The sequence below is a fragment of the Pezoporus occidentalis genome, unplaced genomic scaffold (assembly GCF_034315485.1).
Source record: "Pezoporus occidentalis ecotype Australia unplaced genomic scaffold, CSIRO_AGI_Poc_V1 ctg98, whole genome shotgun sequence".
NCBI lineage: Eukaryota > Metazoa > Chordata > Aves > Psittaciformes > Psittacidae > Pezoporus > Pezoporus occidentalis.
Window position 1 is genome coordinate 3,224,664 of NW_026916347.1, and position 12,453 is coordinate 3,237,116.

Sequence of the window (12,453 nt, forward strand, 5' to 3'; positions counted from 1 at the left end):
TCTCGTATCTAACCATTTAAAACAATATGCAGTTTAAACCCATCATGCTATTGAAAGCAGTCAAACAAAATGCTATTAAAAAAAAAAAGTATCTGTCATAGGTAAGACTGTTAGTAACTACAAGGTAATTGGGAGTATTAATTTTGATTACAAAGGTGTTAATACACTACGTATTACATACAGCTTGAGAGCAACTGAACAGCTCTAGGCATCAATGGTTCAAGGAGATCTTTACATTCAACTTTTCTTCTTTTCTCCCTAACTCTGAAGCTCAAAGTACCTTACACTTTGCATCAAAGCATACACATAACACAAAGTTAGGACATCGCGTTAAACATATGCATATTTCCCAAGGCCAGCTACATACCTGCTATATCACCAATTTGCATTTTCGTATTCTGATAATCTTACTATGTTGTTTGTAAAGGTTCTAAGCTCATAGTAAATATGCACTCTTACCTCATTCAATGCGCACATGCGAGCAATAGAACCTATGTTGTTGGTGATGGTGACCAAAGTAGCTCTAGCCAAGTCCTCTTTACTGATGGAATCTCTCTTTTCTTTACTCATCATATGACCAAAGCTGTGTAAGGAAGATTATTCCTTTTAATATGAGTTATTCAGGAGTGCTTAAAGCCCTTATAAATTTTATCATTTAGTAAGCTTTGCTTGGATTTGATATCCATTGATTTGAGACAGACCTGAAATGTGAAAAGGGATCTCATTGGAAAGGCACAACAATGGGCAAAGACATGTCTAAAATAACTGTAATTTAAATTGAAGCAAACTACACCAAGCACTGCTTACACTTGTTTTTTAAAAAAAAAAGAAGGAAGTAGGTGAGAGATCTAAGGGCAAACAACATGATACATTCAGAGTGACATTTCCACATGGACCTAGTACATAGTTCAGGGATTACGCACTCAGCTCAGCATGCACAGTAAGTTTCCCAAGGAACAACTAAAACCAGCTCAATTAACACATACCTTGAGGCTACAGCAGACCCTTGAAGGCCAAACCGCTCATAGTCTCCTCCGTAAATATCCTTCACCAGCTTATCCACATTGGTGCTGTCTCCTTTGGCAGCCATTTCTAATGCTTCTTCAAATGTCTCACAGCCAGTCAGCAGACAGCACAGGCCCAGGAATGTTCCTCCTCCAAGACTAGAAAAGCACAGTTCCATCAGACCAGCAGCTTGAACCAACTTTTAACACAGCCCTTCAGACTCCTGTTTGCAATATGGTCTAGATAGCTACCAACTGTAACTTATAACTCCTCCTTCAGAGCAGTGAAGACAGACACCCTGAATTAAGTTTCCATTTAACAAATGTCATCCAGCATGGTTTTAACTGAACTGCTCTTAAGTCCTTAATATTTAAATCAGAGAAATGATACTAAATAAAGGGTTAGCTGAGAATAAAGTCCAATCCAACACTGCAGATGTCAGCTTGCTATTTGTAGCACTCTAGTAAGCTGCCCTTGCGCAAGAGTAATTGGCCAGCAGATCACTTAAGACAGTGATGAAAGAATAAATAGAGATCAAACCTAAATATCTACACTGGGGTAGGCAGCCAAGACAGATCTTGCCCCCCTAGCCAGCGGCAGTCTGATTGGTTCCTGTTCAGAGTAAGGCTAGTATCAGCTGTTAACATCTCAGCCCTCTGAAGAGCTCTTCTTCAAGAAGAAATCAGTCACTTTAATATCTTGCACAGGCTCAAGTACAATATTTACTGACTACATAAATTTAGCAGATTGGTAACTCATTCATAAAAATTCTACTTTGGACTCTCTAGTCTTAACAGAGATGAACTTCAACTTACTAAGCTCTACATCCTTCCTCATTCTTTTGTAACCCTTGAGAAAGCTACTTTATTTGCACTGATCGCAGTCACACCATCTGTAGCCACTTTAAATGAGAGGACCAGTGAGACACACACGTGCACTTCACAAGAAAGTATGGGTGGTCAGATAGAACACCATTTAGTCACAACAGTCTAGCAGCACTGTAATATATTCAGTATTTGAACAGCAGCAAGCTCTGTACACCAGCCACAAGACAGGACTTATTTCATCATCTATAGTAAGTCAGCAACCTACTGCAGTCATGTTTTTTCTTTCGTAGTAGAAAGGTGGGAAGCACATCTACAGATACTAAAAGTGCTATGCTTGAAAAACAATCAGAATTGCAAGAAAACTGATGCCTCTTCCATTCAACTTGTGTTCATCTGCATCGTAAACAGAAAAACAGCTCGTGGCTACCATGGCGGCAAAGATATGCCCTAGATAAGCCAACAGAAGACACATAGGCAGTCATGTGCACTATATAGGAAAAGCTTTATTATATGTACCATGCACTGAAGAACAGAATGCAGTTTGGAAGGGACTACAGCAAACCCAAAAAGATTCTTTGGTGGTTGTTTTGGAATGGGATTTTTATTTTTTTATTTAGGTTTCCGTTTTGGTGGTTTGTTTTTAAGATTACAAGATTACTAAAAATGAAGTGTATCAATTTGGTTTGCATGTATGAAAAAAAGTGGGTTAGATTTATAGATACTTTTACTACTAGCCTGGACATATTTGTAACCAAGTTGTTTCCTATAAGTAAGCATGGTTGCCACCTCTATAGTGTGAACTTAAACATGCCTAAGGCTGACTTTTGGCCTTGAGAACAAAATTCTGCATCCACACTACTGAAATCCTGGACTCCTAAACAGAGCAGTCACATCTAAATTTATTATGGAACGTAGCCCAGAGACAATTTCAACTCAGCTGTACCTTACAAGCCATTTCAGAGAGCACTAGCTAAGGGAGGCTAAAATCACGCTAAGAACAAAGTAAGAATACAGACAATCAGGTTCTAGTCTTTACATGATGGCATTTCTTAATTTAGCAGCATGGTCCAAAGACTAGTGCAATCGGTAAGGAAACAAGAGATCTAGTGAGATCCCTCCGCCAAAATCCAGTAGTACCGGGTAATTCTGCAAAGTTTTCCTATATCCTGGATTCAACCTAACTACTAAGCAAGAGGTTATTGTTTAACCCCAAAACTTTTCTTTCACTGCTCTGGCTGTTCTGGGGGATCAAAGCAGGGGAAAGAAGATTCCTTTACCAGGACAGCTTTATTTTGGTAGTTCACAGCAAGAGACAGAATGTAGGTAAGAACACCAAGAAGAGACTAAGCTCTAAAGTTGAATGGATCAATGATTTCCTGATATAAAGACCCCTCCCCCCCCCCCCCCCGTAAGAATCCTAGGATATTTCCAGCCTTGGTACTGGTAGGCTTTTAAAAGAAATAAAAAGACAAGCACAATTTGGGGCTGCACCTACTAGTCACACTGATTGGTTCTATCTGTTCAATTAGTAGAGAAAACAGAATTAAAAGAACATGCAATTAAATTTACCTGGATCCTGTGACTCTCTTATAGTTGTCCTTAGAATAAACAGCTAGGATGCTGACCCCTGAGCCTATGTTAACCAGCAGCATAGGATATGGATTATCAAGGCAGTAAGGTTTTTTCTGGCACTGTTCACGATCTGTAGGATTTTCAAAATAATAGCACTCTGGCTGGCCATTGAAACCAACAGAATCAACATAAAGGAGGCCCTGGATCAAACAGTCCAATTCATCCAGTTTATGAAGCTGTAGATCAGCAATCTGGAAAACAGCAACAGGAAATTAATAAACAAACACTTCCTAGTATGATACAACACTGAGAAGGACAAAAGGCTCTGCTGAAGCACTTTGATCACTTTAATAGTAACACATTATGCTATTTAAACAGTACAAAGATCTGTGTAAGCATGAAGTCCAAAATAAAAAGTTTGTTATCCACCCAACAGTGGGCAACTCCCAAAACAATGACATGCTGCACAGTAACATCGCCTAGCTCCTTTGCCTTTGAGACATTCCCTGCTCTGCAAGCAGGAAACATTCCGTTGTCCTGCCCTCCGTTGTGTGTCCGTGTCGTGTCGTCGTCGTCCCCCCCAGTATTCTGAAGCAATAAATTTCTTTCTCCCCTTATCCCATGCCAAGGGGAGCTGTGTTCTGCAGCTTTTGGACAGGATGCAAAGTGCTATATCCAAGTTATCATCCAACTACATTTCCCAGCAATTCAATGAAATTTTTAATAGAAACTTTAAGAGCAAGAAACTCCAGTTAAAGAAGATAAAGCCTTACGAAGTGCACATTTATGTTAATATGCATTAAATATGCAGTGAGTTATGCTTATATGATCTGATGTTTTCCCAGTATGCATCAGCAGTAATCTAAGAGAGCTATTTTTATTAATTATTTTTATTTATTATTTTATTAATTATTTAATAATTATTATTTATTAATTATAAGATGCCTCAATATAAAAAAAAAAAAAAAAAAGAAGAGGATTCCCTATGTTTGGTGAAAAACAATGTAAAAAAAACCCACAACCAACCAAAAATACTGTCAGGCCCATGCCCCCAGCAAAATGTTAACAGAAATACAACTGTGACAGAAGGCAGAAAAACAATCATAAGAGCTTCAAAGGACATGCCCTCTGAGATCTCACAGGTCATCTGTGATTGTATTTAAGCAGACGTGCCTACTTGCCATAGCATTCTGTTTACTAGAATTAGAAACTGTATCCCTTTCTTGAAATAGGACACAGTGACAATCTGTTTAGAAAGTCTCCTTTCCAGATGACATTGAGTTTTGACTTATGTTAGGGAGAGGAGAGGGAGGGAGGAAAAAAATAAAATAGTAGCTGTCCATCCAAACCCTGCGGTCATTTGCGTCCCCAAAAGCAGGTCTTACCCAACTCCACTTTCTAGCAGAAGAAGCTACAGGCTATTAGGAACAAAAGGAATTTGTAAGTAGAAAGCTGTTCTCAAACATTTGCATATTTCAGGATGTTTTTATAACAGCTAATGGAAGAGATTTACAAGGCTAACTACCTCCTATTTTTAATTCTGAAAGCTATATTAAGTCACTATAGAGAAGCAAGATATTTCTGTGGAACGGGCATGGCCAATAGGTTACATTCTTTTGAGCTACTTAAATCTCTCCCAGGTTTTTTCTCTACTTGAACATAGCTCTAACTTGCCTTAACTGAAAGCCATTCTATTCTTTGCATCTGCCTTTTTGTTACACTTGTTAATCTTCAAACCCTAGAAACATAGAAAAGAAGTAAAACCAAAAAACCCCAAACTAGCAGTCTCAAAGACCTCAATATATAGATCCAGTTCTTCATAGGACAACAGAGGAAGGTGGAGACAATGTCTTTTTAAGTATTTCCTCCTGCAACTTTTAAAATCCATTTGTATTTTTTTCTTGAAATAATTTTCATTTATTATGAAATAATTTTCATTTATTACCACATGGCTACACAAGTTACAAGCCCAGAAGTGCAGCATAAAAGACTTAAACCACTTAGCCAACAAATAAAAAGAATAAACACAAATCGGAAGAAAAGGTTTTTAAAGAAACATTACAAAAATCTTTAGGCTGCTTCAAAAATATCATGTATTTCAGTAATTTCTCGCTATTAGACTGAGAGGAAAAGCTCCAATCAAGAGATACACACTATGAGGCATTAATAAAATAAATGCTTCATGCACTATCTTTCACCATGAACATTGTGAGCCCAATGAGTCATCACTTGTTAGAGGATTTGTTTTATTAAAACACAACTAACATTGCACAAAGCTCGTAAAAATAAGGAAAGATTCTATACTAATCATGATCTCTCTCTAGGTTATGTGCTGTATATTCGATTTCCTCATTTTACTGTGTAAGCTAGATGCAGCATGACCAAACATGACCTAATACAGATACAGCATGCATAAACATGCTATGAACCAGAATCCTGATATATAAAGACAAGCCATTAGTAGATTTACAGCCCCTACTGTCAAAATCTCCATTCTCTCATAAGCCAAACACACAGCCACAAGCTGCTTTTGTCTCATCCATGTTATACCTTTACAAATAGGTTAAGCATCAGTGAGAGACCCTGCAAGACACGAGCCAGCAATATAAATCTAAGAGGAAAACACTTCTGGTGTCAGCATAAAAACACAGACAAAATCCTGGTTTCTACAAAGTCTCCACTAAGACCACCAATCCTGTAAGGACAGAACAAAAAACCCTAATCAAAGGTTCTTTTTCAAGCACTAAGCATAGCAGTTTTATTAGGTCCAGCCGTCCATGTAAAAAAGACATACTAGAATCTGTTCTGCTTTTTATAGCTCTGTGCTATATTTAACAGCTGATATACTGTAAGCAGAAAAGCCTTGCGATTGCTTTCTTTCATGTATGAGATCCATAGACAGAAAAACTATTTCCCTGCATTGTTGCAGCAGTCTGGTTTTCGTTTTTGGGAGGAGCAAGACTGGCATCAGTATTCCATGTCAACCCACCTTCATTCAGAGAACCATGAACTCTGCAGCCACTAGACCTCTGCGGCTCCAAACAGCCCAGTGAGCTACGACTGCTCTTATTTCTAAACACAAATGAGGGCACAGTTGCAAGAAATGCTGTAACCCAGTCTTGAACAATAAGTCATGATAAAACAAGGGTCACAATTCCCAAGACTTTTCCCTGTATATATAACTGCCTTCTCTTTATTTGTGTCTTTGCTCAAGCAGCAGAACTGTACCACAAAATAGATGTGCCTGTAAAGATGATAACTGCTGTGTGATTAGGCAAATTGTTAGGGTGTTTTCTGGTGCCGTGATCTGACCTACCACACCCTACTAGTCCTCATCTTTCAGTTGTTCAAACTGCTGCTTCTTGAGGGAACAAAATTTAAGGTGCAAAAGTGCAGAGCAAAACCAGGAGCTGTGTGTAGAAGCATGTTTTAATGTTATGTTTTTTTTTTTTTTCTTACTTTTTACAAAATGCATTTGCAGATAGCTTCCAGCCCTTTACAAACCCTAATGTGAGGGCAGAGAGCATGATGGTCAACTTATCCTACTCTGTACTCCTGTAACTATGTGACTATCCAGAAAAGATTTATGTCAGAAAGTTGTGCTGTGCAAGGAAAAGCTGAAGAGCAAAGCAGCATACAAGACCCTGGAGGGAAAATTGATGATGGTTACAGGGAAACCATATGTACATTTCTTACAAGACCTATTTTTCTGCACTGCAGAAATTCCTCTTTATTTTAGACTGCTTTTTAAATACTGAGGTAAGGGAAAGAACAAAACACTTTGAATCTCTCACCAAATTCTTCAGCACCATCAAAAGGAGGGACTTGGGACTTCAACACAAGCAAGTGCAAGACAGCAAGGAAGCAGTGAACACATCTATGCACCCTAACAGATCAACACTGGTGTACAGACATTTTTCAATGAAATTCCAGCCCAAGATTTCACTCAGTTTGAATTTTCAGGTACCAAGTTCTGATGAGCACAGAAATGTCCAAACCTACACGCAGTAATGAGTTCATCTGTCTCTTGGACTTTCAATCAGACACATGATTTTTTTTTTTCCTGTAAGAAATTGTTAGGAACTAACATCTTGCAAGTTTTTAACTATCAATTACAACAGCCTCATTTAGTATATCACTGGGGCTTTTATATGCTTTCTGGGCATTGTGCCAGTTTTTATTTCTTATAATAGCTTACAGCCTAGCTTTTCCTTCTATCTCCCTCCCATTACGGATCCTCCACTTTCATAAAGACATACTTTTCTTCCTTTAGATTTTTATTGTCTTTACCTCAACTGCTAAACCTGCTTCTTTTTGAGCTCAAATGAGGCACTCCCCCCGCTGATTCCACACCCTGAGGGTGGGAAATAGCCACTCACATTCAAACAAGACAAAGTATAATGCAAATAAAGGGTAAGCCCAACTTTGCTGAGGCATAAAAAAACCAACTAGTCTGGGATCTTCTGCAGAGAATCTGCCCTCTTGCCCAGCTAGGTGTAAGAATAGCTTCCCTCTCTTGGCAGGTGCCAAGATGCACACTGCTTCTCCCCACTCCTACTGAAGAGTCTTCCAGCAATCAGTGGGAAGTCCAGTGGTGGTAACAGAAGTTAACCACACTTATTTCACTCATTCTTTAGATGCAGCTTTCAACTCCAGCCCAGTCTACACACTACAAGCCAGCATCTATGGCCTGAGCAGCACCACTCAGCCTCCTCCAAGCAAGTGAGGTGCAACAAGATTTTTGACTGAGTTACACTAACCTAGAGTTACACAGCTTACTCATCCTACAACACAGGACAGTAAAATTTCTATAGGTGTTCAGTAAAGGGATACAAAGATCGCACTGCAACAGAAAGGAATTTTGCAACAGAGCCGGTTTAGGCAAAAGTCTGATTAGTCCATTCTCCCCTCATCCTCCATGTATCCTTTACATTCAGCTGCTTTAAAAAACTGAGTGACAGCTTATTAATTTATTCCTCATTACATTAACAGCATACTTTTGCACAAGTAATGTGACAGAGGAGTCACAAAGTATAGAGATTTTTATTACAGGTATATAAGCATAGATACTCCTTATTTTTACAGAACTGATGTTACTTAAGCATTTACAGTTAACAGTATGTAACTGGGTAAAGATTATCAGAATTAGATGACATATCAACATATTCATCTATGTTTTAACACCACTGTTACCTGAAAGTAAAGTCAGCCAGACATAAAAACCAGTTATTCAGAAAGGAAGAAAAACCAAACAAAACCCAACAACAAACAAACCAAATCAAACCAAAAACCTGCTCTAAGCTGGAAACAGTCCTTCAGTGCATTACTTACCGATGTTGTTCAATGAGTATAACCTTCTAGTTGGTAAAAATGATTTCTGTGGTCCAGCTTAATGAATAGAGTGCTTCTAGGGGAAGCATTCAGATCTTAAGAATGAATTAAATGATTTGCCAGGCTACTGATTGTTATTGCTGGCAGTTACCATGCAGTTCATGGAGAATTCTCCAGGTCTCCTACTATTCAACACTGTGGATCACATAAGAGGGAGATCAGATAGCTAAACCTAGCTATCTTTGTAGATTTAGTTGCCTTTCTATGGCACATAAGACAGGCTTAAGGTAAACAGAAAACACCTCCCTATTTTATTTTGTAATACACAAAAGAGATGTCTAGACCAAACCTATTTAACTCATTTAGGGATTTGAAATTAGACACTGGAACAGGTGAGGAACAACAGGGTGCTTGCTTGCTTGTCTACTTTAAGGAGAAAAAGTTGCTGTTATTTTAGAAGGATTCCTTATTTGGGATTTGAATGCTGTTTTGCAATATGCTGGATGATTTGTCCTAAACTTATGCAATCCTGAAAGTCCCATAAGCATTTAGAAATACCATAAAAGACAAATAACTTAAAATCATGTACATGGAGAAATCAAAAGCCAGAACAAAAGCACGTGATCTGTATCAGTTTCATGAGTTTCATAACATTTAGTCAAAATTTCTCATGAAATTATCAACATTCACAAATGTACTTCAGTTTTTCCACGTCACTTCCAAGTAACAGAAACAAGAATATTTAAAGTCTCTTCCATATAAGGCATTATACAATATTGAATCCTGCAACAGAAGGACTTGGCACGTACTCTCCACTTCAGCAGGTGCATTAGAGTGATCAAATATTTGAAACAGACATTTCAATGCTTTGAAAGAGCAATCCTGAAGCTGTTGTCCAATGTCAATTTACAGTCAGCAGAACACACTGAGATAGCCAGGTGCTGTTACAATGGCTAATGGAGTATGACAATTTAAGTGCTAGTACCCAGGACACTCAGCCCTTTGAGACAGATTAAGCAAGCAAGCCTTCATGTAATGGATAGTATTGTGCTTCTGTGATACTCTATGGGTATTACAGTGAGCCAACAAATACTTCCTATAAAGGAAGGTGTGGATCTAGGTAGCTGTAAGAAGAGATGTCCAAAGCACTCACATAGTTGTGAGTGCACTTCACTGACTGCTACAAAACATCCCAGCCAGCTTTTATGGTGTTTTTCTTAAACTACCTCTTAAGTGTTGCAGCACACAGAATGTTAACCAACACTGCAGTGATATGGGATTCATGCTTAAGTCTGACAGTAATTTGCTACATGACCTCATATCTTTGCACAATAACTAGCAAAACAGCTCCAACTTCAGTTATGGCTTCCAGTGCTACATTAATTATATTGCAACAGAGATTACAGAGAGTTGTCCCTCACTGTAAGCTGCATATTTATACCAGATAAAGCCAAAGCTATGGAGAGAAATGCCAAGCTGTGATAGCCACCAGGTAACTTCCAGTTCAGTTCTACTGCTGGGGGAGCAAGGGTCATGAACTTGCTTGTCAAGTAAGCAACTCTAGCTCCTAGTACAATATATAGGAGAGAGGAATTTGGGAAGACTGACCATTCCAAAGGGATAGTCAGCCTCTTCAGAAAGTCTCAAAGTGACCTCTCATTGTTACTACAGAACATGACCTGAATCATTCCGCAGACACGTGGAAGGATGCTTGGAAACCTGAACTGATACCACACTGACTAACACTAGAATTAACCTCCTTAATGTGGTGCCAACATCCTTACACATTGTGAGACAAACTAAAACTTTGGAGGACTCAGCAGCAGCAGACCCTAACATGAGGGACTTGCAACCAGCCTAAAGGACAAGAAATTTGTAACTAGCAGTGGACTACTACAGCAATTCAGAAACTTGCTAGTACTTCATAAGACTAACTGCTTCCATGTCAAAAATTTACTGAGGGTGATTATACAACACTATAACAGCTGGGATTCTTGCTGATCTTCAGCATTCTCTCTCCTCCTTAGGATCCTGTCATTTGTTAGGTGAGGGGTATTCACAAAGAAAAAATCTCTTGCACTGCAGGAATAGATGCTTGGAGTTAAACATGAAGCACACAAAGCCAAGGACTGCACTCAATTGCAGTTTCTGAATCAGTATGATAGCTCCCTAGACTGAAGCGGAGAGAGAAAAGGAACTGATGTAATCTGTCATTCCCAGCAGCCATCCCTCGCCCCCAAGATCAGGTCAAAAGTTAGGGACATAAATATCAGATCTGTCTGTCAAGTAAATCATTCACATTAATCTTAGTGAGATTGCTCTGGTGCAGGCAGATTAGTCATTCTTTTACAGAAAATAAATGGAGATATGCTCCAGTTGAGACACATACACAACAGGCAATCGTCTTTCAAATGACTAGTTCTAATACAGTTTGTACAATGGCTCTCTATGCCTCTGTCACCACAATCAATTTCTGCAGCGCACTCAGTGAAGTCATCTGGGAGTTAAGACTACTGCCGAAGTTTGTACAAACAGCAGCATCCCAATACATCAGATTTACACCACCTTCTGGAGTGCCTACAGAGGTTATTTTTAACTTCTAGAAGATCTGGGACCCCATCATCTCATGAACTGCTTTTCTTCATAATGCACTCCCAGAACTGAAATCAAAAGCTAGCTGCTACTGTTAAGTAAGCATGGTTTTCTGTTTAAGTTCGGTTTCACGTTTGGTCAAGTTTCTGTTTAATGTTTGGTTTCACCTTTTCTGTTTTCTGTGAGGTTTACTGTTAGGTAAACCTTGGACCACGCTTGGTCTTCCAGGTCTTGACTTATGTCTGCTTAAAGATCAGTACAAGGGGAAGGGAACCTCAACCTAATCTCCAGCCTGCATGGCTTCATTTCTGGTTTTCCGATACCTGTACTCTCAGGTTCCTGTAACTACAGGTTACAACACCTGTAATCTCAGCTTCTAGGTTGTTGTAACACACTCTCAGTTGATTATGAAGCATGTGATCATCACAGCTATACTCTAAAAAAAACAAACAACCAGCAGACCAACCCTCATTTTCTAAAGCTATCTTGCACGGTTAATACTTAGTAGAATACCCTCTTCCTGTCCCCTCCAAAATCTCAGCAATTCCACTAATTAACAAATGTGAATTAATTCTGTTAGTCTTAAACCAGTTAGGATGGACTTACAAAACAAGTTTTCTCTGAAAATTTCTACAGGACTCCTACAATTTTTTTTTCCCAAAGTACTTCCCACTGAACCCATATGAACCATTCACATACCGTTCTAAAGTCTTCCTCAAACTTGTAAGCTCCACCTCCTGTGGCACAGAGCGTAGTGTGCAAACTGGAGAAATTCTTTTCGCTACCCATCTGTATGAACCTGTGCATGGCAGAGCTGGGAAAGCGGATGAAGTGCAGGTTTCCTTTCCGTCCACACATAGTCAAATTTTTCAGTTCAAGATGGACATCACGAATGCCAGTTTTACCATATGCTGTATTGGAGGTCAAGTATTTCCTAATGCTTTTCAGATTTTCCACCTCTTCCTGCTCCTCTTCTGCAGTAATGTCCTTAGGTTCAAAGTAGACCAGTTTAACCAACGTTCCACCGATATCCATTCCAAACCATGGAAATGCTAAGGATGAGGGGAGAGAGAAAGTCACTATAAATATAGAGGTTACCCATATCACTTGAAGCATTTGCTGAAGG

The 12,453-nt window shown here is 39.0% G+C and overlaps 1 protein-coding gene and 1 long non-coding RNA gene across 6 annotated transcripts in view; both read right to left on the minus strand.

The window, feature by feature from the left end:
• PANK1 (pantothenate kinase 1) overlaps positions 1-12,453 on the minus strand; it is a 39,276-nt gene that overhangs the window by 6,695 nt on the left and 20,128 nt on the right. For all 5 annotated transcript variants that reach the window (XM_062606737.1, XM_062606736.1, XM_062606738.1 and 2 more), the window contains 4 exons: positions 12,027-12,379; positions 3,402-3,655; positions 987-1,163; positions 460-583 (listed from right to left, as the gene is read on the minus strand). In XM_062606737.1, coding sequence (XP_062462721.1) covers positions 460-583; positions 987-1,163; positions 3,402-3,655; positions 12,027-12,379 — 908 coding nt within the window. The remainder of the gene's footprint in view (positions 1-459; positions 584-986; positions 1,164-3,401; positions 3,656-12,026; positions 12,380-12,453) is intronic.
• On the minus strand, positions 8,437-11,771 carry LOC134157622 (uncharacterized). The gene is made up of 2 exons (XR_009962395.1): positions 11,689-11,771; positions 8,437-10,814 (listed from the first exon to the last, which is right to left on the minus strand). It is a non-coding gene; the product is annotated as an uncharacterized LOC134157622 (long non-coding RNA).